Source organism: Spea bombifrons, chromosome 6, assembly GCF_027358695.1.
Source record: "Spea bombifrons isolate aSpeBom1 chromosome 6, aSpeBom1.2.pri, whole genome shotgun sequence".
Taxonomy (NCBI): domain Eukaryota; kingdom Metazoa; phylum Chordata; class Amphibia; order Anura; family Pelobatidae; genus Spea; species Spea bombifrons.
Window position 1 is genome coordinate 10915073 of NC_071092.1, and position 24787 is coordinate 10939859.

The 24787-nt window shown below is 42.4% G+C and overlaps 1 protein-coding gene across 4 annotated transcripts; it reads right to left on the minus strand.

Moving 5' to 3' along the window:
• On the minus strand, positions 1-24294 carry SEMA3B (semaphorin 3B). 4 transcript variants are annotated; one of them, XM_053469561.1, is made up of 19 exons: positions 24066-24294; positions 23823-23950; positions 12565-12699; positions 10946-11100; positions 10787-10849; positions 8322-8441; positions 7737-7830; positions 7244-7363; positions 6100-6242; positions 5890-6007; positions 5625-5694; positions 4033-4177; positions 3482-3701; positions 3261-3352; positions 2921-2962; positions 2680-2837; positions 2520-2575; positions 2159-2298; positions 1-1031 (listed from the first exon to the last, which is right to left on the minus strand). In XM_053469561.1, exons 3-19 carry the CDS (start codon positions 12662-12664, stop codon positions 552-554), a joined length of 2316 nt encoding a protein of 771 aa, XP_053325536.1. In that variant the 5' UTR covers positions 12665-12699; positions 23823-23950; positions 24066-24294; the 3' UTR covers positions 1-551. The 4 variants fall into 4 exon arrangements, with proteins under 4 accessions (XP_053325536.1, XP_053325539.1, XP_053325538.1 ...); XM_053469564.1 differs by lacking the exon at positions 23823-23950; XM_053469563.1 differs by lacking the exon at positions 24066-24294 and having other exon boundaries at positions 23823-24001.
• Positions 24295-24787: the final 493 nt, after the last annotated feature.

Below are 24787 nucleotides of genomic sequence, written 5' to 3' on the forward strand. Positions count from 1 at the left end.
TTCCAAACATTGAAACCTCTTTACATAACAATCAACAACGAAGGTCTGAAAACAGTAAGTCACATCCTTGAAATCCTCAGCCTCATCGTACTGATCACAGTCCTATGTGAGTCTGGAACGCCAGGTTACCTCCTTTCACCCAGGTTACCTCCACTCTCTGGGATATAGAGGGTCTGTCTATTCAGGAGTAAAATCCTTGTTTGACGAGTTGGGAGATATTCGGTGAACACCTTGGAAGAATGAAAATGGTGGAAGTTGTATAGCAGGAGAGGGGCGTTTGGAGAGACACTCCATTCTGTGTACTACTAGAACAATTGTCTGTAAGTCCATCTGGCTGAGATTGGGTTATTAAACAAAGCCATATTCCTCTGTGGATCTTTGGCAGTTACTATGTTTACAGAGCAAGGTAAATCCATTTTGCTCAGTGATATATGAGAACCCCAATATCTGTCAGATTATAAATAATAACTGCCCCTCTTGTTGGCTACTCTTGTAAAACGTACCCCTCCCCCTTGTACAGTCTAGTGGTTCATATAGTTACACAAAGCTCCCTAACTTGGGGCGCTCCTTGGGCCACGATCTGCCCTGGGAGGGTCATGCGTCCGGCGACTCCGCACCTTTTTCTTGTCCTCTAGGTGCTTCCATTTCTGGGCTTTGGCCTTAACGCTGAGAGGCGGGAGGGGTCGAAAGCTAGGTCCTTGAGACCCTGGTAGTTGCGGGGATCCTTGTGGGCCTGGTGGGTGCGAAGGTCGGCCCTTGCGAACCCACAGCTCCTCACACATTTGTTCTGCAGAGCCTGGCTCCTGAACGAGGCGCATGAAGTCCTGATACCAACGATGCTGGTGGCCACGTTGTTGTCCCGGGAACTCCTCAGCACGAGAGTAAGGAATGACCTCAAGATAGATTCGGAGCAGGGTTTGGGTGAATCCATGCTCTGAAGAGTAACAAAGGAAGGTTCCTCCATCACGGCGTAGAACATTGCGCAGGAGAATTCCACGATCTGTCTGTATAACACGGTCATCAAACTGCACCTGGGGAAGGAAACATGACACTCGGTATGTCTAAATGATAGCTGAAGGAGAGCCGCAATTAAATAGATATATATAACCTGCAAAGTTTTGGTTGTAGACATTTCTTATCTGTTTTGTTCCAACCTATCTCCATGTTTCGTCCTGCAGAAGACAGCCAAGGGCACCCTTACTCAGCCTTATCAGCTCATAATTAGACATGCAGTGTTAAGAGAGCCCTGCATACCTTCTCCTAGTGATCTGTCTCCGATCAGTTCCTTTGTACTAATGAGCATTACGGGAAGTTTGAAATTTAGCAGCTGGTGGCTACATGATACTTTATATCTTCTAATATTAATAAATCCCTTGTTGTCCAAATTGGGGAATAAATTATTTCATAGTAGGCGGTGGTCAAGATGAACGCTCATGAATCTAAACCAATTTCTGGCCAGAGACAGACTGTATGAGAATTGTAGGGATACCTGTGGAGCTACCTGTGGCTTACCCTTATCTACAGTCATGATAACAGCAGTGGGTTATAACCAGGTGCTAATGGTAACTGCCAGCTGGCAGAAAGTGTCTGTTTATATAAATGTGATGTCTAGCTTGACAAATGTTGAGTAAATGAGCAGTGTACAGCATGATCATTAAACCATCTCCCTGCATGCTGTCAGATAACATGCATGAAATATGGAATTTCATAGTGAGATATCACCCACAGTTCTAAATACTTTAGACTGAATATCTAATTGTATAATTGGGGTCTGAAATAGACAATGTTCTGGAGTGTTCACTAATAGTTAAATAATTTAATAGTGCTAATAATTTAAAGAGACCAGAGACCAGACTTTCTCAAACTTTTTCTTAATGAAGCACCCACAGAGAGTTATTTCTCCAACAGCAACCCCCTGGGTCACACGAGAGCTTTCCATTGAATCATTTATCCAGAAACTCATGAAAATAGTGTCCTTCTAGGGTAACTTGTTGATATCAATGGAGACTCAACTCAGGAGAACCCACAGGAAATGGTACTTAGTCTTCAACTAATACATTTACCAAGTGCACACTCACTCCCACCTTTCAACAAGTGTCAACCCCAAGTGTAGCATTTGTGTTTCATATGGAGCTTCAGAGAAGTTCACATTATTTACCTCCTTTCTTGGGGTGTCTGGTCCTTTCTGATGAGTCCAGGTGACCTGCGCTCGCAAGGACTTTGGAAGACATTCCAGGAAGACAGTGCTGGTCTCAACCCCTAACAGACGTTTTTCCTGTATGGTGAACCGCTGCTGCTCTGTGATGGACAAGCAAGAACATTATGCAATTATTTAAACATATATGTCTACATTGTAGGCTTGTAAGCCGGGCCCTCTTTACCCAATGTCTGTCAGTTCTACTTTTGTCATTGCTTTTGAATGTATGAAGCACTGCATTACTTGATGATGCTATATAAATAAATGATGATAAAACATACAGATACCAGAGCACAGGGACACCAAAAGCTTCCACACTCACCTCCTGAACACAAGGTGTTGGGGTCTCCGTTCCTAACATCCTGGCGTCGCGACCGCCTTAAAAATAAATACATCACAAGTTTCATTGAGATGCACAATAATTAAGCACAGAAAGAGAACGTGAAGGGGTATAAAGGTTCTCAAAAGGACTTGTTCCTTACCTCTTAGTGTTGGGCAGGTAACGGGTACAGCTGACACCATCCCATGCACAGTAAGGATCTCTGGCCAGGCAGCATTCTGCGCATGCCTTCCCATACACTGCACAGCGATGCAGGGGTAGCTGGGAGACTCCACTTGCAGAGCCCACATACAATTGTTGCTGTGAGAAGATTGGGATATAAGGTGAAGGGGGAAAAAAAGCACAAGAAAATGTACGCTTGTGGTAAGGATAATTCTGCTTACCCTCTTAGATGAGATCTGCATGCTTGTGATGGGTGAAGAGTCCTGCAGGAGACGTGCAGCAGCAGTGATAGAGGGAGCAGAAGATATGAGCAAAAGAAATAAGGAGAACGCCAGAGGGGAAAAGAGGAGGCAAGGGAAAAAAGAGAAAAGCATTAAACATGTATTTGTGATTTTATATATATATAAACAGTCACGTATTACTGAATATTATTATTATTATTATTATTATTATAATATTAGTATTATTGAATATTACTGTAACAAGTCCTTTCTTTCAAGTTTATTTTAAAGTATTTCCTTTCTTCTCTCATATATACTGTGTTACTCTTCTCTCAAATACCTTGAAGACCTGCAGCTCTTCCAGAACAACCTCCTCGGTATGGCGCCAGCTCTGCTTTGGCACAGAGACTACTTTCAGCACAGAGCCCACATCTGGAGAGAAACACAAGTAGACAGGACAGTGATCAACAAGGGGTGACGAGCTTAGGTTTTCAGATATATGTATAATCATCGGGTATTTTTTTTCTAGGTCCCATGTGTTAAATTACAGGACCCGCTCACCTGTTCCAATAAACATGACATCGTATTCTCCGTCTGCTGCTGTCACTCTGTCCACCGTCAGCTGCGTAAACGTGACATCGCTGTGGCTGCGCAGGAAGATTGGCCGCCCAGACCCCGGTACCACAGGATTGAACATAAGTGGGTGATTCCGAGCAAACTGAAGGACGTCATCTGGGAAGTTCTTAGTAGATTCAAAACTGCCAAATGTCTTACTTGGGCACTGCAACCAAACCAAGCGATTACATGCATATCATGGGTCTCTCTCATATATGTACACTTTAAACTTTATACTTTAAAACTAGCAGGGCGTGTCAGGAGACGCATTATATGCAATATTTCCTTATTGAGTATAGTGCTGATAGTGAAATCTTACTTGAATCCTACATTCAATCTCTCATAGGAAACTGGAGCTCACCACATTGCCTTCTTGCACCAAAGCAGAAGGCAACACATTGCCTTTTGATTTAAACATCTGTTCCTTCCTATTCCTTTGTCCATGTCTTCATACTTATGTCTCCCCCCCCGTACATATGTTCCATATGATCACTCACCATCCCTGGGCGAGGATACGGCACCCTGCCCTGGTATGAGATCCACTGATAGTTGGGTCCCTCCTTGTGTGCAAAGGGTCCCAGGAATGCTCTGCGCACATCATTCATGGTGTAGACACAGATTGCGGAGCCACGGAATACAGAGCTGAAGGAAGAGACAGGGAAGAGCATTCTTATAATGCAGAACATTCAAACACATGGTCTATACCATAAACAACAGTTCTCCACCTCTCCAAGATTCTTTTACATGCAAAGCATTCCGCTAGATGCTGTAAATTCTCTACCGCCAAATGCAAAGCTTATTAATCAACCACTCGCACAGCGTTCACCCACATGCAAAATGTACAGCCTAAGCTGTATGTTAAATTGCAGACGTTGTTTCATCTATTTCATCCAGATCTGACAATAAAGTCTTACATTAAAAAAGGCAACTTCCACTTCTTATCACCTAGATAAAGTGATTGTAAGTTCACGAGCTGGAGCCCTCATAAACCCATCGTTCTTGCCAGGAACTGTATATAAAAGTACCTTAAAGCTACATGGCAAGCTTACAGGCAGGGTCCTGATGTGTCTGTATGTAATAATGTATATTAATGTAAATCCCCCACATGGACACTGATTTATAAACGTCTATGGAGGAAAATACCTCATTGGCATCGCCATAAAGGATCAGCTCAGTGTGATGTTCGAGCATGCAAAGCCACTCAAAACAGCAAATGACTGAAAACAATGACTGCCTCCACGTCTCAGGTCCAATCATCCAAACATTCAAAGTATCCCATGATTTATACAGAAGAGGCAATATTTATTCACTAAAGCAGAAATTGCAGGAGAGATGCAATCACCAACTTCACGATACATTATAAAGATCCAACTCCTGTGAGCTTCAGCAGCTAGAAGAGTTTTTATTTTATTCACCAAATCACCAAACCTTGCTTAATGTCTCATCGTAACATATAGTCTGTTCTGTGAGGTGACCTTCAATAAAATGGCACCATTTTAATTATGCATTACATAGAGTTATAACCACAATTTCCTATCAATTCCCTCTTTAATGAATAAACCCCACAAAATGAGGGGTACATTGGCTTTCACCCATACAAGTGAAATGTTCTACTCCTAAAACACAGATAAAACACCTTTGGACATGGACAGAATGTCCTTCTTCTAACAACATCAATCCACCCTACTGATAACTCAAAGACAAAATGCACTAACTCATAATCCCGAAGCAGACAGAAGACTGCCTTATCGTTAAACTACTCCTCATCAGTAATTCAAAGACAAAACACTTTGCTTCCAACGCACAGACATAATACCGTGTTCCTAATACCCAGCAAACAACCAACATACAATTATACAGCTTCCGGCCTTAACGAAACCCAAGCATATAGCGGACATTCCAGTGAGTGTCCAATAAGCAACAATGACTTCCACAGATCTCCTTGCTGAAACCATTGGACCTCAAACCCACCCTTAGGACCTGCGTAGATTCAAGAGGACAGAAATGGTGCTCAATGGCCCACTTCGTTATACCCCTGACTTAGGTAGACCATGATCACGCCACCGCTCCAAGTCTCTGGTAGCATTACCTAGATGTGGAGAACAGAGCATATATGAGCGGGTTCCTCCTGTCTCTGGTCTGCACCAAATAAACATCTCCTGTAAAGAGGGAGAGGCAGGGGTTTAGTGTTCATTAAATCAGGTATTAGCATTATTATATTCTATAAATAAGCAAATTCTTTTAACGATATCTACTCTACTGGCATTCATTACTAACGGATTATCTAAATCCACTATGAATACACAAAGAATAAGTATATAGATATGTCAGGGTCTAATTAACTACATGCTTACTGAGCTCATCAAAGTAAGTATCGCCCCTCGATTCATTCCCAGGAACGCTGCACACAAGCCGGGCCTTCAGAAACGTTGTCCATTTGTTCACAAGACTGCGCTGACCTCCCACATCATTCTGAAATAAACAAAGTTCAGAACAACCTCTGAGATGTAGCCACATCAGGAATTTCCAAACAGAGGAATTGTGTCATTACTTGGAGTACTTACCCTACATACTTGCCCAATGCGGGCATACGACTGCTTGACTCCCCCCAGGCCCTCCACCGGTGTCTCCCGAAAGAAGAAGTACATTTTATCATCATCAGGATTTTCACTTTCCGGAATCCAAAAGACTTTCACAAATGTGGGTTCTGTAAATGCCAGAAGACACAGAGTTCAATATCACACTGATCTGTGACGCCATCCCTGAACCACAACACCACTCTGCTCAGTAACAAGGATTTCATACCCAACTTGGTAGATAAATACACGATCCACTACTTTTTTAATCATCAAATCAAAAGAACAACCAGCCCATCAATCAGCTTGCGCAATTAATACCATATAATCTTCCACTCTATGTAACACGCTTCTTATATCAGTCCATTTCTTTAATACAGTCTAGGACTACAAGTGATGGACATGGGTCCATAGACGAGACATTGCTTCTGGGCAACTCAAAGCTTCCCTGAGCATCCCCTATATCTCAGCACCCCTATATCCCAGCATTAGTGAAAACTTATTTTCCTCCTCTCTCATTTCAGTCAGAAACAATGGATAATTGTGACCATAGACAGCGGTTATTTGCCCTGTATAAAAAAATGAATCTGGCTTCTTCACTTTGGCTTTACGTCACTTGGTCATTCAACTCTGGTTCTACTCCCGCACATGCCCTCCCGAGACTGGGGCTGACTCACATTCCTCGTATTCTACCCTGTCCGAATCCTTCACACCAAGCTCACGTTTTTATTTTCCTGTCACCTCATCTTTATACAAAGTTACAACTTTGGTTTCTTCCCATTTATCGTGAGCTATTTTCGTTCAGTATTTTATGTCGTTCATGCTTAGGAAAGCCCTGGTCAATCATCTCTTCTAGGTGACACTTTAATAAGAATAATAAATCCTAAAACAAAAAATCTACGCCACTGAAACTTATATTTCTGTCGAATACCCACAGACTGAAAGAAGCCATTAGTAATAGAATAGAAAGGCCTGTTAGGGCTTTTATGGAGCTTACTAAAATATAAGGATTTCAGGTTCACAAAGCTTCTCAAAATAATATAAAAGTTGGTAATTTACAGAAGCAAAATAGAATATCACCCGGTTATTTCTAAATATTCCACCAGAGGGCAGTTGGATGCCCCTCACTGACCATTAAGCCATCGAGAATCATGCTGCTCAGTGCGAATTGGGGGCCGTCTCCCCAGACTTCGGAAGATGGTGAAATCACGGCCCATCAGATCAGTAGCGACACCTGAGTATAACTCCTCACCTAGACAGTCGGGGGGGACAGAGGACAATTAGAGAAATGAGCAATAGATGATTCACGCAGAACATGGCAAGCTTCGTAGGTGTATATACTGAACAAAAAAAAAATGGCAGTTGTTGGCCAAAATCTTTGCAGTTGCCGAACTACTTTTCCCATAACCCTTTCATGGTTGGACAAGAATTAAGTTAAACGTAGTTCATCAGCAGCTGGGTATCATTTTGTACAGTGTGTGAATGATGCGGGAATGTGCCCACGGTTATAATGGCATCACTGGGTGTACAGGGCATACGAAGCAATCCTGGCGATGTATAATGGATATATAGAGAGAGCAATGTATGATGGGGGGAAGCATTATATCGGGAAGGTTTATTCTCACCAACAAGAACAGAAGCTGCTGTGTGTTTTGGGTCATATGGGCAGCGTCCCTTGCCGTCCACTGTCCCTCGGCCGTCAAATTTAAATATTGCTTCCTGCAAATAAAAATGTTGCATGTTCAAAATCAGTGACCTTCCACAGGTGACCCTATTCTTATGACCGCATTTAGTCATTTTTTCAGAGCATGTATACATTTCAGATATTGCTGGTCAGCATATATAAGGTTGTGGGATGTATACACTCATGGATCAGTTATGAATTACTGGAACATATTCACCCCCCAGTGCTGTCCTACGCCCAACCCAGGCCCACTCAACCAGCTGCACCTTCCCCACTCCATATTGTTAGTGGCCGGTGATCTCCATTTTAACCCACTAAATGAGAGTTTGCGCTACAGGTAGCTTGATTGTTCAAAAGGGCAATTGGCTCCCTGATAGGAGGCAGAGGGGCTGCCCCCCCTGGACCTACTACCCTAGGCCAGAATACTCCACTGAATGGCAGAATGTGGTCACCCTAACATGCACCCAGAAAAACCTGTTCTTAAGTCAAACTGACAGATCATGTCATATCATTTTTTTCCACTCACATCTGACCGGTGTCCCACATGGATGAAGCCGCAGGTTGGGTGGAAAGCTCCGGTTCCGCACGCGAACAGATGTGTCCGATTATATGGTTGCAGGATCTTGACGAAGTTCATACAGTCAGTCTGCGGGGACAGGGATGGGACATGTGTGTCACAAACTGTTGTCTCGGAATATTTCCACTCCCTTACGCCACATTTTTTTTCTTCTTCAATTAACAATTCCAAGAGTTTGTCTCCCCGTCCTCCCTCCCCACCTCTCATATTCTCTGTTCAACATTCACACTCAAGAGATCTCTTTCCATATCTCAGATATCTGGCATAGCTCAGAGAAGGATGGGGAGACCTACTGATTAATAGACTCAGAATATGCCGGGGAGAGGGACTGTCCCACCCCCAGGCTGGAATTCACTAAAACACCCCCACACTTGACCCTGACCTCCATGCTGCGGCTGATAACAATATAGGTTTATGCTAATACACTGTTAGCCTTCTGTGAAGAATGTAACCCTTGTTAAATCACAAACTAACGTGCTCTGCCCGCTACCACCACTCCCTGTGTACCCCTTCACCTGATCTACACAAAGCCAACGGCTGAAGAGAACAATGCTCAACCATTAAATGTTCTAATATATACCTAAAATACATACTGCGCATTGCACTGTGCATTTACTGCGCACTGTACACTGCTTACTCACACTGCGCTGTGCAATATTTATTTACTATTAATGCACACTGCACTGTGCACTATTCATTGATACCATACCATCACACTGACGGTAATGTTATTCAGTGATAATGCTGTTGGGTATTCTATCCACCACTAACTTCTATTGCCAGGAGTACGTGCGCTGCAACACGCTTTCTTCTTCGGATGCCGTCATTTTTACTCTTATTACTTCCGCAGGATAAAGTTCTCCCTTCTGCCAGCTCACTACACTGACATTACTCATACTTCAGGGAGTTTTCTGCTTCAATGAGGGATATGTATAAAATCTGATACTGGTGCTAAGTTAGAAGAGTGGTATTGTTGTCATAGCAACCAATGGAATATGCCTACTGATTGGACCATTCCATTGGTTTGTATGGCGATGACTACATCTTTTGGCTTAGTGCCTCTAAAACCTAGAGCCACCTTGCTCCGGATTACACACTATCATCAATGTTCTTCTCCTCCAAATCCTTTATTGCCCTCGCTTGTCACTGCAGGTTAGGGATACCCTCCTAGCCTAAATGTGGCAGGATAACAGAACCACTGCGTAGGTGGGAGCGGATAAGTTCCTTCCACCTCCCCGTCTGCACCTGTCCTCTTCATAGTTTCCATGTTTCCTGTCTCCATCCCTTGGCTCACACACACCTTTATTTGAATGCTGAGGACCTTTGACACTTTCTGCATAGGTGCCACGCTAACAGCTCAGAACACAAACATTACAACAAGCCCTGCGAAAGCAATGCACCCTGGGTAACTGAGTCTGTGCTCACACTACTCATGGGTTAAAGGTATTTCACCTCACACGACCCTGTATGCACATCGCACTAGTGTGTCACAGCTGTACAGGGTGTGTCACCATATAGACTGTGAACCGTTTAACTGCGTGAATGTCTGAGGGTCACTGGGGATAAAGAGATCAATGGAGCCATGCCCATCATTATGAAGTTCGGCAGTAGCTGTACGCTACACTTCATGGCAGATGCTCACCAGACCTAGTAAGAAGATGGCAGACCACAGAAGAGCCAACACAGGCCTTCAGTACGAATTCAACACATCTGCCCTGTGTGTGCAGGACACATGCTCAGCAAATTTCTGCAAAGAACATTGAACTATTTTAATGTTCTTCTGGAACACTAACATCTACTCAATAGGGAAAATGGATGTAGCCAAGAGAAAGTGGGGTCTGATATCTGTTATCAGGCCAACATAGAAGAAGATGTAGTCACATATGACTCCATGTGAAGAAGAGACCTCTGAAGTCGGAAGCTTATGTCATTCACTTATGAGTATGTACTAGTTGGAAAACATAGTCCATGCCATACTCTGCAGTACCCTCTGTATATGGTAAAATACCCCAGGGGATTCTTGTCCGTGTATCCAATGTGAATAACCTTAAGCTCTTGCTGTGGCCGCGGCTCATTAAAGGGACATTATAGGCCCTCACTTATGTTATTTCCATGAAATGTTAATGTGACACTGGGGAACTCAAAAGGGGACTGGTAAATTTTCACTGCATCCAGAATTGAGCTGTAGAGGACCTTCCATTCTTTATCCCCTCCAGATTTGTCTGGGTCATTGTTTCAACAAGTGTTCCCTTTAAAAGGAATTAACGCTGCTTCATTGCACCTGCTCCAAAGCCGGTAAAAGAACGTTCTGTGGGAGACCCCATGAATCACTTTAATGTTTAGAAATCCCAATGAAAAAAATTTCAGTGCTTGATCCATGAATATTCAAATACTGAGCATTATTCCGCACTCACATTTATGTCTTTTCCTGCCCAATTGCACTCTTCTCTCCACTCAACAAGAGCAGGCCAGTGAATCTGAGGAGAGAGCGGATAACGTCAGCAGATTATGGGAAATCAGACAGCCGGTGGGAGTGTGAGGATGAAGAGATGATCACGTAAAAGACATCTCACCGGAAAGTCATGTTTGCTGATGTCTTCCAGACTCAGAGACACCACGTAATTCTTGCCCCCCACAAAAAGCCGGCTGCGCTCTTCGTCCAATAAGAGAGTGTCGTAACAGCAAGAGCGCTCAACTGCGTATGTCTTAAGGCCATGTGTTATCAGATCTGTGGGGATGTTACAATGGGTGTGAGGATGAAAAAGAACAAGCGGAAAGCAATGACACATGAGCCGGGCTAAGTAACAGGTAGAAAATAGGTCAGTACAAGGTGTGGGACGGAGACAATAGAATAATAAAGTAACAATAAAAAAACAAAACAAAAAAAGAATAATAAAGTAACAAAAAACCATTTTATAAAAAGTGAAGAAGCATTTTTTACATATATACGGTATATTTTTTTATGAAAGCACTTCCACTGTACTCGTCTTCATTGGTTACTTTTGTAATTGATATTTATCTGAAGATGAGACCTCTGAGGTCCCGAAAGCTTATTTGGCCCTGTATCATTTCAATAAGAGTTCATCTATAGCCTATCTATATAAATATATAACCTTCAACTAAAGACTGTATATTATCTCGGACCGATTTTCCTTCATCTTAGTTTATTATAGACCTGGTGTAAGAATTAAAGAAGAGGGGTTAATACGCTGCGTGTCGTTTGTGCCGTGTGTTCCATGAAAGTGAGGTCATCATTCATTACTAAGAAATATCTTACTAACTGCTGAACAGTTCTAATCTTGTTTAACGCAAGATGCAGACAGTTCCTTTCTGCTCCATTGATTAAAGCTCTTTAATGGGAAACTAGGTTTGGATTGTACTCCCTGCTAACGCCAATGCCTTTGAAGTTCATGGATGGAATCATTGAATATTTATTAACAGTATCTGGAAATCTGGATATTACACCTACTCTAAAGGAAGATCTGATAACACATATCATACATATCATACCCGAAAACATTATGAAAAGATTTAGGAGGCACGGATAGTTCTGCAATTTACTCTTATTGGGTAATCAACTTGCTTGCTTACTACACTTGTTGGCCACCCCTGCGATGCCCTCTGTGCTATTTGCTATATGTATACGTCAAGACAAATAAACATGTTTAAAAAATATATATTAATACAATCTAAAGCAAAAATAGTGCTGTTAAACCTCTTGTATCACAATATAAATAAAATAATTGAATGTATTTAACAGTTTAGTAGCAGGCTATGAACTCACACGTTAACTCCCTTACTCCCGCTTACCTTTAGCTCACAATTCCTAGTCCCTCTCAAGCTTATGTATAACATTATTATTATTTTTTAACTAGTGTTGCTGGTCCATCGCTAAGAGCATGCACTACGTGTTATGTCCTGTAAACCCATTGTACAGCACTGCGGAATATGATGGCGCTATATAAAGCGATAAATAATAATAATAAAAATAATAATAAAGTCACAAGTCAAGTGCGTGAGGTTTGAATATTTGGAACGTCATTCCCTGGGGCGCTTAATAAATGCATGCAGTAATAGAATTTGGTTACCAAGCAGTACAGATGATGGCTGATGGTCATGGGAGCTGCAGTCCTAGAATGATGTGAATATAAAGGATAAAAATATTCATAAGTAAATCTTTAATGTCACTCACCCTGATAAGACAATTTGAGGCGGGGGGTGATCGCTCTATCCCCTCTCACTCCCAAACACAGATAAATGTAGAGACACAGGTGCCCCCAGAGGGGTATCATCTTGAAGGAGAAACTGCCCCCGAGGAGCTCTTATTCTGCAAAAGAAAGGGAGAGGTTTATGAGAAGCTAGGGTTTCACATGGAAGTGATAGAGTGACTGTTACATAAGGAGGTAGAAAGTTGGCACATATATACATGGGATGTATGGGGGTACAGAGACATGAGATACGGGTATTTAAAAATGACACAGAATGAAGAAAGAAGGGCGATAGAGAAAGGAACAACACGAGAAAGAAAATAATACAGAAACATAGCAATTCCGATGAGAACATCTTAGCTCATCCTTCTTGCACCTCCTGTATTGTCTACATCTTGGGCTACAAGCCGTTCCCATCCTCCATCGTGGATCTGCTTGTCCCACCTATGAGGAGTGCTGGTTCCATAAGTCCCTCTCCCTCTATCCATTCCCAAAGTTCTTCGCATTCCCTTCTACATTCCCAGGACACCTGGATGGCCCTGAATACTAACATATCACTAATCCCCCCCTCCACCTAAATATTTATATTTTATATTTTATTATATTCTTTTTCTTACATTGTTTATTGATTGTCTGTATTAACCACAATACTTATATTTTTGTCTTTTATTGTATGTCTCCAATGTTTTTTGTTTTAAATGTATATTTAATATTTATCTTTAACTGTTTAATATTTGTTTTATTAATAAATTATAAATTATACATCTTTATATCTACATATTGCTTGAGCGCTGTCTTCTTTTAGTTGCAACAATGTCACTATATATATATATATATATATATATATATATATATATAAATAATAAAACCTCAAGGAATAAAAGCACTCCCTTACAAACAAAGCCCAAAAATATTCCTCCTTACAATTCTGCAAGGAGAGGGTAAAATTGCTGTACATTTTAGTAAATTCCTCACACGTAGGGCAGCGGGGGGGGGGGAGTTGTGTAATCATGAGATATTATCTATTATTTAATGATGTAACGGACAACATATTTTGCAGCGTGCTGGTTATGTGTACGTTAAGGTTCATTTCGACATCCCGAAAACAAGTCTGCCTTGAATACCATAGAAACTTCAAATATTTCACTGGCAGTAATGAAAGTCCTCCAGCTGTGAACACATTGACACATCTTCCCAAACACGCCGGGGTGGGAACGGCAAGCGACAAAATGATTTTCTTTTAATATCTGGATGCAGGAGAGCCAGACAAGAGGAATGGCAAAAAAAATTACAGTTAAAATCCCTGCTTGAAAGCAGGTGACTTCTTCACCAGCACAGTTATGCTTATCATAAGAAATTCCATTAGAACCATTTGGTTGCCACCATTGTTGAGTCACACAATAGGATCTTTGGATGCGTTATAACGATTAGTATTTGGTATTAATATATCTAACTTACTAGGTGTCAATACACATGGGTGAAAATTATGTTTTTTGACCCGATATTTCGTTTTCCGATGCATAGAGAGGTTTCTATGGAAAATGTCAGGCTTTACGCAAATAATGATGAGTAGAGAAAATAGAGGATATGTAAAAGAAAGTCGAGGTTGGTATAACACATGCTCGGGTTGGAAAGATGAAAATAAGTCAACAAGTGGATGTTTCAAAAAACTCTTGCTAGCGGTACTTGGCTGGAAAAGGCCGAGAGACCCCTCTACATGGACGGCGAGGCAATTCCAGACACGCAGACCCCGCTGTTAGAAGTGCCATAGGGTTTGATCCAGAAACAAGGGAAGCTCAGAGGGGAGTATTTTATTTACTTGGCCACTTCAAGATAAGATAGGGGGCGATAGGGAAGTGGGCACTTTTGAAGCCAACTTTAATGTTATTTTCAAAGAAAAATTGTCTTTTGATGTTGTCATTTAAGTTTAATAGGCACCTGGCGTGTAGCCAGCACACACATAAACCCTTTGATTGCACGCAGAACAATACCATACAGTATTAAAAAAAACTACATGGGGGGCTCGAAAATGGGCCAGAAGAGGGACTTATCGTAAGCTCATGGAGGAAGAAATGAAAGCTTTCACATGGACTATACGGCGGTGTTATACGAGTATTGTCAAAGCAGGGATGGGTAACATAAGGCCAAGGGCCAGATGTGGCCCATTTAGAGGTCATTACCCAGCCACCTTAAGGTAAAGGTAGGCAGTAACAAGGAACAACTTTACAGTTGAACAATTTTAACCTATTGGCCCTAGTAGTTGATGCAAACACCGTATTTCATTGTAGAAATACATAATTCTCTTTCTGTGGAAACGCGTTATATAAAACACATGGTGCAAATTAGAGGTCAACCACAGAAACATCATATAAAAATGTGAGCGCCTAAAAAATTAGCTCCTATTAGAAGAGGAAGGAACCAGGACTTTTCACTGCCCGACCAAACAGAACAAGAACCATAAGCAATACATAATGCTTTCTTATTTGGTTAATAGCATTATATTTGAAATAATTTTAGAACTGATACAATTTTAATATATCAGAAGTTCCTGCCGCTTTTTGGACATCGCATCAGAATTATTAGTGGCAGATTAATTCGTTCTGGGAATACATTGGACAGAGCTGAATGGACACAATGTGATATTGTGGTCTGGCTCCACACTAGACTAGTGACAATAAACCCACTAAATGTTAGGAACTGAAGCTATAGAGCGATTGGAATTTCAGTGGGAGGAATCTTGGTTTTGACTCTACAGCAAAGTTCTGTCCTTGGGCCGCTGCGCACGTTTCTACCTACTGCACATGCGGCCTGCCCCGGAAACTGCATAACCAAACGAGTTAGACGTCTGGGGTCATATACACAGTAAAGACATTGTAACGGGAGAAGGCCATGTAACATTAATCTGAAAGAAGGTATGGATGACATGTGACTTCCTGAGATCAGGTGGTAAAACCTCTCCTTCCCCTCCCTTATTAATCATACTGTGGCAAGCTATTCGTTATGCTGGTCACAGGGCAGCGCCCTAACGTCAGGTTAACTAGATATAGATTTAAATGAATCATTACATATAATACAGTCCTTACCATTTAAGCTTTTAAGCATTCAACAAAATACTGTATAGTTCAATACAGACATAATAATAGATGCTGAATATTAATGCAATACTGAATACAAATAACATATCAGGGCAATATATGCACGCCCGCAATCATCCAAATACAGCACTGTATACACTGCCCCTACTACATGTATATAAAAACAGCACTGTATACACTGCCCCTGCTAAATGCGTATATAATAGCGATACTATATACACCGCCCTCCGCTATAGTTATATAAATACAGCACTGAATACACTGCATCTGCTACATGTGTATAAATACAGCACTGTATACACTGCATCTTCTACATGTATATAAATACAGCACTGTATACACTGCATGTGCTACAAGTATATAAATACAGCACTGTATACACTGCCTCTGCTAAATGCATATAAAATAACATCACTATATACACTGCATCTGCTACATGTATATAAAAAACACTGTATACAATGCCTCTGCTACATGTATATAAATACAGCACTGCATACACTACCCCTGCTAAATGCATATATAATAATGATACTATATACACTGCCCTACGCTATAGGTGTATAAAAACAGCACTGTATACAATGCCTCTGCTACATGTATATAAAAACGGCACTGAATACACTGCCTCTGCTACATGTATATGAATACAGCACTGAATACACTGCCTCTGCTAAATGCATAAATAATAACAGCACTATATACACTGCTTCCTGCTACACGTATAGCTACAGTACTGTATATTTGCCCCTGTTACACATATATCAAAGTCTGCATAGTATACATCACCCTGCTACACATATAGAAATACAGCACTGTACACACTGATTCACACATATAAATACAGTATAAACGGCCCCCTCTACAGATATATATATATATATATATATATACATTTTCAAAAACACCATGCTACATTTAGCAATACATTAACTTCTGCTATATATACATTGCAACCATTACATTAAATCACATGTATACACTGTAACTACTACAGAACTGCACACCCTGCATCATATATGTATGTATAATATACACTTATAGAACTTTTTACAAGACTCTAAGTAAAAATTCTTATAAAAGTGTCACAATTCACAAAACCAGAACTTTACACACAGAAAAAGATACTGCCAACAGGAACACACACACACACACATGCATATATATACCGTATATTATATATATATTCACAGTAATCCATAAAGACAGATTCTACGTCTATATTGTGTATCACCAGAGATATGTAAACGGATTGCGTGAAACACTAAAAAGCAGCAACATTCTGATCCGCACTCTGACTGCTACACATCACCTCCACTGAGACACCTGCCGACCGTCCCTGGTTTCCTAATTATCCTGGCAGTGCCTTGTCATCCACCTAGGATGACCACATTATCCTCACTAGTCCCAGGAGCTGACAATCTCCACCCGTTGCCTTAAACAGCAGAGCTTGCATTCCTCGAGTGAAAACCCACCTGTTATTGTATCCCCACAAAAGAGGTGACGTTCCAAAAACCCAGCGTGAAGCCACGATGAACAGCCCTGTGGGGTCTCGTAGTATGTCTGAGAGGTAAGAGCTTTTTCCTCTCTCACCCTGTGTGTCTCCCTCCCTCCACTCAACATGCCATTCACAGCTCTGGAGAGAGAGAGAGGGAGAGAGGGAGAGAGGGAAGGGAGGATGAAGGGAGGTGATTGAAAGGAGGAGAATGTAATATTGGGCTGTGACCTATGTTTTGGACAGAAGAGAAGATCTTGCATGTCTTCAACACACATGTTTCCACGAATCCGACACGGCCACAGCTACCACAATAAGAAACCCAATACCACATCTATAACACAGCAATGCACCCTCGTACCCAGGTGCTCGAGAACCCTTGTGCCTCCCCATCTGTCAGTGTACCCCAAGATGACAACATTCCTGTAAGGCCCCCAATCTCTGACAGCCCCATAACAGATGCTCACACGCCAAGACCCCAGAGGTCAATTCTTCATAAAATCACAAAATGAATTTCTACCAACACGTCACTTTAGACCGCTGCACCACATACCACGCGCACCCCTGACATCCATCTATTTACTTGTGTTCTCCTCTGCCCCACAAAATGACAAAACTTACACACTAGCCCCAAATGACACAAATCGTGTTTTCGCGAGACACTTTAAAATGTTTCACTTGCACGCTAACCCTTCTCACCATATCAGTCTCCCCCCGCTGGCTCACCTCGTCTGTATAACCAGACAGTAACAGTTGCTGGCAGGCTCCCGGTCACGCTGCCAGTTCTGTTAAGATACCCAGGGGGTTTCAACTGAAACGTTCGCTGCATTGAGACGTTCTTCTTAGATCATCAGCTGTGGCTGTGAAGAATTACCAGCTGAACCCTGAGGACTTGAAGATTTTAAAGATAATCAAATATTACACTTCAGCAACCACGCCGAAGATCTGTCCTACAGACATGGCCGAGTACAAACGTCACAAGCACAACAACTACACAATGAGAGTGCGTACAGTACAGAAATATGAAGTTTATTACCCAAAGTCTATCTGTAAACACCCAGTCTGTGACACATACACACCAAAACGTGTGAGAATTAAAGTACCGTTTGTGTGTACTGCTGAATGCACACTCGATAAGCTTTGACAATTGTGTGCGGTTGTGCCTTCCTGGATGGCAGTGTCAAGAGTCATACACTGACACACAGGAAAGAAACAAACATTCCACAGTGTGACAAGTGTGGGCCTCATTGACCGGCCAACAAAAGGAAAGCGGGGAGTAAGCGACAGTAAGAGAGGGGGCTGCGGGGAGGAGGAAAGTCAAAGCGATCGGGGGGTAACACACAAGAAAGAGGTGTGAGGAACACAGCAGTGAATGGTGGGGCGGTGGGACAGGAAAAGCCCTGGCCCAGGCAGAGACAAAACCGACAAAGGAAAGAAGGCTGAAGGAGACAAGGGGGGATTATGGGATCAGAACAGGTTGCAGGTGCATAAATAGAAAGAAAATCACAGGATGAGATGGTGGAATGGAGAAGAAAGAGAAAGGAGGCAACACAGGAGCTTAATGCATCTCGGTTTTGTTTCCCCTAGGGGTAGGGAAGAGACACACAGCAGACACAGGAGGTATTATGTGTCCCTCCCATGTCACAGGTCATTTACACAGCATTTAACACATTGTTACCTAAGTGACCCGCAGCAGCGAGTGGAGTCAGAGGGCGCCCTGCCCGGTGACCCTGCTCATTCTCCATCCTCAGGGAATGTATTAAGTGCTAGCATCCCATTAAGGAGAGGGATGTGAGAGCGAGGGGGTCATGCCTGACCGTCCATATACCTTGCAGGTGCATACCTCCCAACGCTGCTTAAAATGTCCAAGCGCACTTATTCACTAAGAAGCCTGTAGAAATCTCTGCTATTTTCTATATTCTGGGGAAAGCAGGCTTGATATTTTTTTAACAGATGCCTTTTTTTCTGCAGCTGTCAATCAGCATTAAAGAGATAAACCCATCAAAATCCACCACCTTCTTCACATGAAACAAGTTTCGTACTTGATGTGTTACGAGTTCTGAATCGATGTGGCTTCGCTCTCTTTTCTTCTACATGCCCTGACATTTTGCTGGGCAGATGTTTGGAAGTACGTTTATGTGATGTATTTTTTTGTAATGTTTTCTCTTTTAAAGCATGGATGCCGATAAATAAAATCAAGTTTCATGCACGCTTCCTACACACAATAATAGACACACGTTGTGATCACACATACTTATCAGCCCAGAAAAAAAACATACACTAGGTGACAGTTTCCATATCTCCATCCATTAGCTCTGGCTAAGGGTTTGGGAGTTGGGCTCCTATATGAGCAGAAGAGACTTCAGGCAGCCCAATTCTGCTTTGGTTAATGGTCAGACTGGTTGCAGAGTATTAAAACTCTCCAACAGACAGACAGAGAGACACTCTGCGTTATATTACTGTGCTTCCGATGTAGGCTCTCTAAGGTATGGGGAATAAAAAGGATATCCACCCAACACGAAGCAGCTGAACAGGTGTTTGACCTGAGGAGCAAACATAAGGCAACCTGGATTATACGGCACATTTTCCTCCAAACGACACTTTCTTCAGTCATTTTACACATCCGTCCCTTTGTTTTCCTATCGTGGTCTTCTATTTCAATGCCTTTCTCTATCCACATGAATTTCTGTCTTCACTTTCTGCTTTTGTTCCTTTCTCTCTCTCTTTTCTTTCCTCTCCCCATTTCATCCCTTCTTCCCTCCCTCCCTCCATCTGTCTCACACATGCCTGGCCCTCCCCCAGCTCCTTGCAAATACATTCTTTTGATGCCTTGGATTTTCCAGCTTCTATTTTCCCTTAAGCACTGACTGTTGCACCCCATTCCCTCTTGAGAACAATTTAGTTACTACCTCGCCCCACTTCACGCAACAGGTGATCTCTCTGCCATGACGTCATCACTCACATTTTGCACAGTGACAGAGAAGTGATGTCACACCAGAATGAGTTAATGGAAACTAATATTAATTATCCATGTGGCACCTTCTACCATCATCATCTCCCAGCTGGTTCAGGGCAAGGTTAAAACTCAGGGACAATTAGTTTCTATAACGCGTGGGGAGGGGTAGGAATGATGTCACCAGCTGAGTCTGTGGCCTCGAAGTGGAGGAACAGGAGGATGGATTCCATAGGTCAACCCACACTGTAATAACAGAGTCAATGCTGAGGCAATAAGGAGCTCAGTGGGAGAGTTAGAAGGACCCAAATGTTATAATGCGAAGAAGAAGCTCATGAACAACATAATGAAATGATGGACATTACACAGATCCCGGAGGTGTATCAGATGATCTCTTTACTTACAGTAGTTAAATAGTAAAGGTTAAGAAAGCGCTATGACTACAACATGATGTTTAGTTGGCAATGAGACACTGAGACCAGGGCAATGACATGACATGTATCTACATTCGTATATGAAGGAGCAAAATAATGACTTTTTATATTGCAAAAGTAGATTTAATAGACAAAGCAACTAGGAAGCTGCCTTGGGCATTGAGATGGTTGGATGCACCGCCGCCATGTTGTCCAAAATGTCAGCAAGCAGGGGCATGCAGGAGGTGGGTGGCACAGACATGGTTTGCCCCCCAAAATTACCCTGCTAGGAGAGTTTCCAAAGTAACATCCCATTGACTCCATTTTCAGACTAAGCTTCTAATTTCTGATCCATGACATCCACCATAAACCAGTTCTGCAAGTCACTCCTGTATCAAGTCAGGGCTGCCCTCCATTAACCATACCCACTACTCAACGATGCACTACCCTCCTCCAGCCAGACACAAACTGCAAAGCTACGGGTGATAAATGTCTTAACGCATAATAAGTTAGCAAGATCAGAATTCGAGATATAAAATTGGAATGCAGAGATACCTCACACTTGGGTTCTATACATTTTACTTACAAGTTTAAGACGAGTTCTCTCGCTGACAATAGCCCTGTACATCTCCTCTATACAAGTTCTGGAAAGATAAAAGTTAATTGTTCCATCCAGTCCCTCCACTCTAATCCCATCCATTGAATTATTATTATTATTTATTGTTTTATATAGGGCCATCAAATTCCATAGCGCTGTACAATGGGTAGACGGGACATAACAACCAGTAAACAACATAACAATACAAGCAGGCTATTACTGCTATACAAACCTAGCATATTATAGGTTAGGTCTAAGTATGCCCCTCTGGCTGAGGGTTATGGGAGTTCTAGTGGAGTGTCACAGTTGGAAAGCCCTGACCGATTCATGTTTTTTCTTCCTAAATACACATGAAAAAATACCCTATTTCAGCATTCCCCTGAGCTTTCTGGCACATGCCTTAATATGAAATATGTCTCCCTCATGTTTTAACCATAATTATTATTGATATCTTTTTTTAATACCGGGCCAACAAATTGCTCAGAGCTAAATACGGCAGATTACGGAGCATTTTATAGAAATCAATCTTACAAACTGACAGACCAACCACATCAGGATTATGCAAGTATATTGCACAAAGTGTATTTATCAATCTATGTGAACAGGTTGGAGAAATAATGGTCTACAATGGGAATATCTTAAATGCAGACCCCTAGCTCTTGTGGGACCCATTGTTTGGCTGCAAATCATAGGAGTTGTACTCCAATAATAGAAGGGTTGTAACCTTTCACTTCTGGTACCGCAATGGCTCAGTCTGCCAGACGGAAGAGTTAAATGTGGTAACTCTTGTCTCCATGGCTTTGAAGGCCGCTATGAGAGGGAGAGAAATGGGGTTATAGACTAAATAAATTTCAGGGCCGTGCAGGAGTTGCCAGCCATTCAATCTCTTGAGTTGCCAAGAACAGTGAACACGCTTTAACCAACATGGAAAAGTCGCAAAGGCCCAGAATGCTACCCTCACAATTAAAGAATCGTTGTTCTACTCCAATACTACTTGATAGAGAACATCGGTGCACAGAAAATACTGAGCAAAATGAAGGGGTTAATCCAAGATCTTATTAACATACACAAACTACTTAGAAGTGTGAGGCAGGAATTTGGTCACGGGCTTTTAATGTGCTTCAGCAATCACTACCTTGTGGCTCATAGACCGGCCTCAGATGACACAATGTGTCACCAACTGCTTGCCAGAGGACAACCCGCCCTTCATGCGGGTGAGTATGGAGTGCGAGTATGGATGTCCAGTCTGAGGCTGAGTAATGATAATGATGATATGCACTAAGGTACGTTAACCTCGGTAGCTTTCCCTCTAGGTAGGAAAACCTTTTCAGCGACCTTGTTATTCTACAGATCATATCCATAGAATAAACTTTACATGCTGTACCGTCCAGAGAATGATGTCAACAGAAGGACTTCTTCCACCAGATGAAGCTCAGCCAGTGCGTGTCCAACCAAATGTGGCCTGAGGACCATGGTAGTCGTGCATCTTTTGCCACCCCTGCCTTGGACGATGACTGCTTTTGATTCCTTTAGCCATTAATATCATATTGTGGAGCTCTATTTTGGAGAACTGTACGAAGGAGTGGTAAGCAGGTCCGGTGTCTTCTTATTCAAACAGCTTCTTTTTCAACACCGGCATCTCTCACTCTATGTAAAGTCCAGCATCTTGCTCTTCAATATATCTTTTTGATAACTTTCCCCAAAAAGTTAACAAGAAAAGGGCTTAGAAAACCTTTTTTCTTTAAATGTAGTGGCTGTGAGGAGTAGCTAGCCGGCAGCAGTGGCAGAGACTCAATACATTCTAAAGGCATTTACCTTCATCCTAGATTATTGGTTATAAAAAAAATGCTTACAGTAGGCTGCGAAGGACCGGCCTACAAATTCTTATCAACAAGTGAAGTTGTTTTGGTTTCGCTTCACTCCCCTCACCCGTTCGCACGGTTATCCTTGGAGTCAGCCTCTATCACCAGAATAAATTAACTGCGTGTAAACCTCTCTCCGGGGAGCTGCCATTAATTACAAATCCATCCGCTGTTTTTTCATGGGAAAAAAAACGATGCTGCGGCTACTTGCTTTTTTTGGCTATTGGGACAGTCACTGAAACTCATACATTTCTAACCCAATGGCTCCCATTACTCTCAGCCAAAGACTGAATAAGCATTACAGCGATTGTACCCCACGTTAGGTGGCAAGTGGCTTTCTATATCTGCTCCCAGATTTAGCCCCTCAAGTGTCATTAATAGGCTGCGCTTGATGAAGAACGTCGTCAACACCCAGTCCAGGAAACACGCTTTCTATGTGTCATTATGTGATAACAGTATATCGAATGAGCAGGCTTCTATATGTAATATACTCGATATCACCTTCCTGCGCAAGGGCAAAGTCAACAAAATGGCAACAACACAGTCCATGTAACTAAAGAGATTTATAAAACAACACCTTAAACTCAACAACAAACACAAGAATCCCTTTGGTAAGTCACAGCGATTACTGGAAAGCAGTGAGTATCTAACCCTCTGTCACGCAATGTGTGCGTGTGTGAAACCTGATGCTAAGAAAGAATAATAGTGCAAAACATTTACACAAGTACCGATCACAGCGAGCCGCCTGAGCTCTGTCACTCTATGCCACAAACAGAAAACAGAGAGCGGCGTGTACAAACGTATGCCCTGTGTGTGCTCTACATACCTGCGAGTCGCAGGACCACGGCTCTCACGGCTGCAAGGTCAGATAGGAAACACGGGAGGGAGGAGAGCGCACGACAGTGACGCAGAGGTGGACACACAACACAGGCAGGAGGAGAGGGACGCTGGCAGCTCAGGGGAAAAAGAAACGCAGGTAACTGACACAGGAGAGGCGGCGGGCGCACCTGTACAATGACGCAACCAACACATACATTCTCGCTCTTACTGTACATGCCTGTTTACCTACCAGGTGTTGTCCACTCGCAGGCTTCAGTCCGCATGTTATGCCCTAGTGCCAGCGGTGGGATACCCCAGGCAGCTCCATAGTTTAGGGTCTCTATCCTGTTTGTTCTTGTCCTCCCCTGGGGGGGACATCTGTTACTTTCCTAACAAGAGGGGCGGTACAACAGACCCCCCCAAACACTTACATGAATTTTCCCTGGAGGTAAGAATAGGGGAGATAAGATTCCCAGACGCTTAACCCACGCACTGCAAGGACATACTTTCAACGAAACATAGTCGAGATGCCGATTAACCTATGTACTGCTAGCACACCTGGGTGCAATAAAACATGGGGTAAGGGAATCCTAGTTAAGCATTTCATTTGGTTTATCATTAAACATAAACAGTGAACGTCGGCATGACTTGTTTTCTTATTATTCATTTATTTGTAATACAATAGTCCATTTCCAACGCTGTGATTTTATATACATGTGTACAGGGCATATCGTTATAAAAACGGTACAGAACCTTTATTCGGTACAGCCTGACCTTCTGTTTAAAAAGAATACACCTGTCACGCTGCTAGTGATTTAGTGCATCCTGGTATCATACGGTTTCCACGTGGAATCCTCTCTATTATATGGCATTCATACCAAATCCTCCCAAATGTGAAGACTGGTCAGATTACCGTTACCATGGTAGATGGCTGACTCTAACGGCCTCGCCTGCCAGCTAGGAATGAGCTAT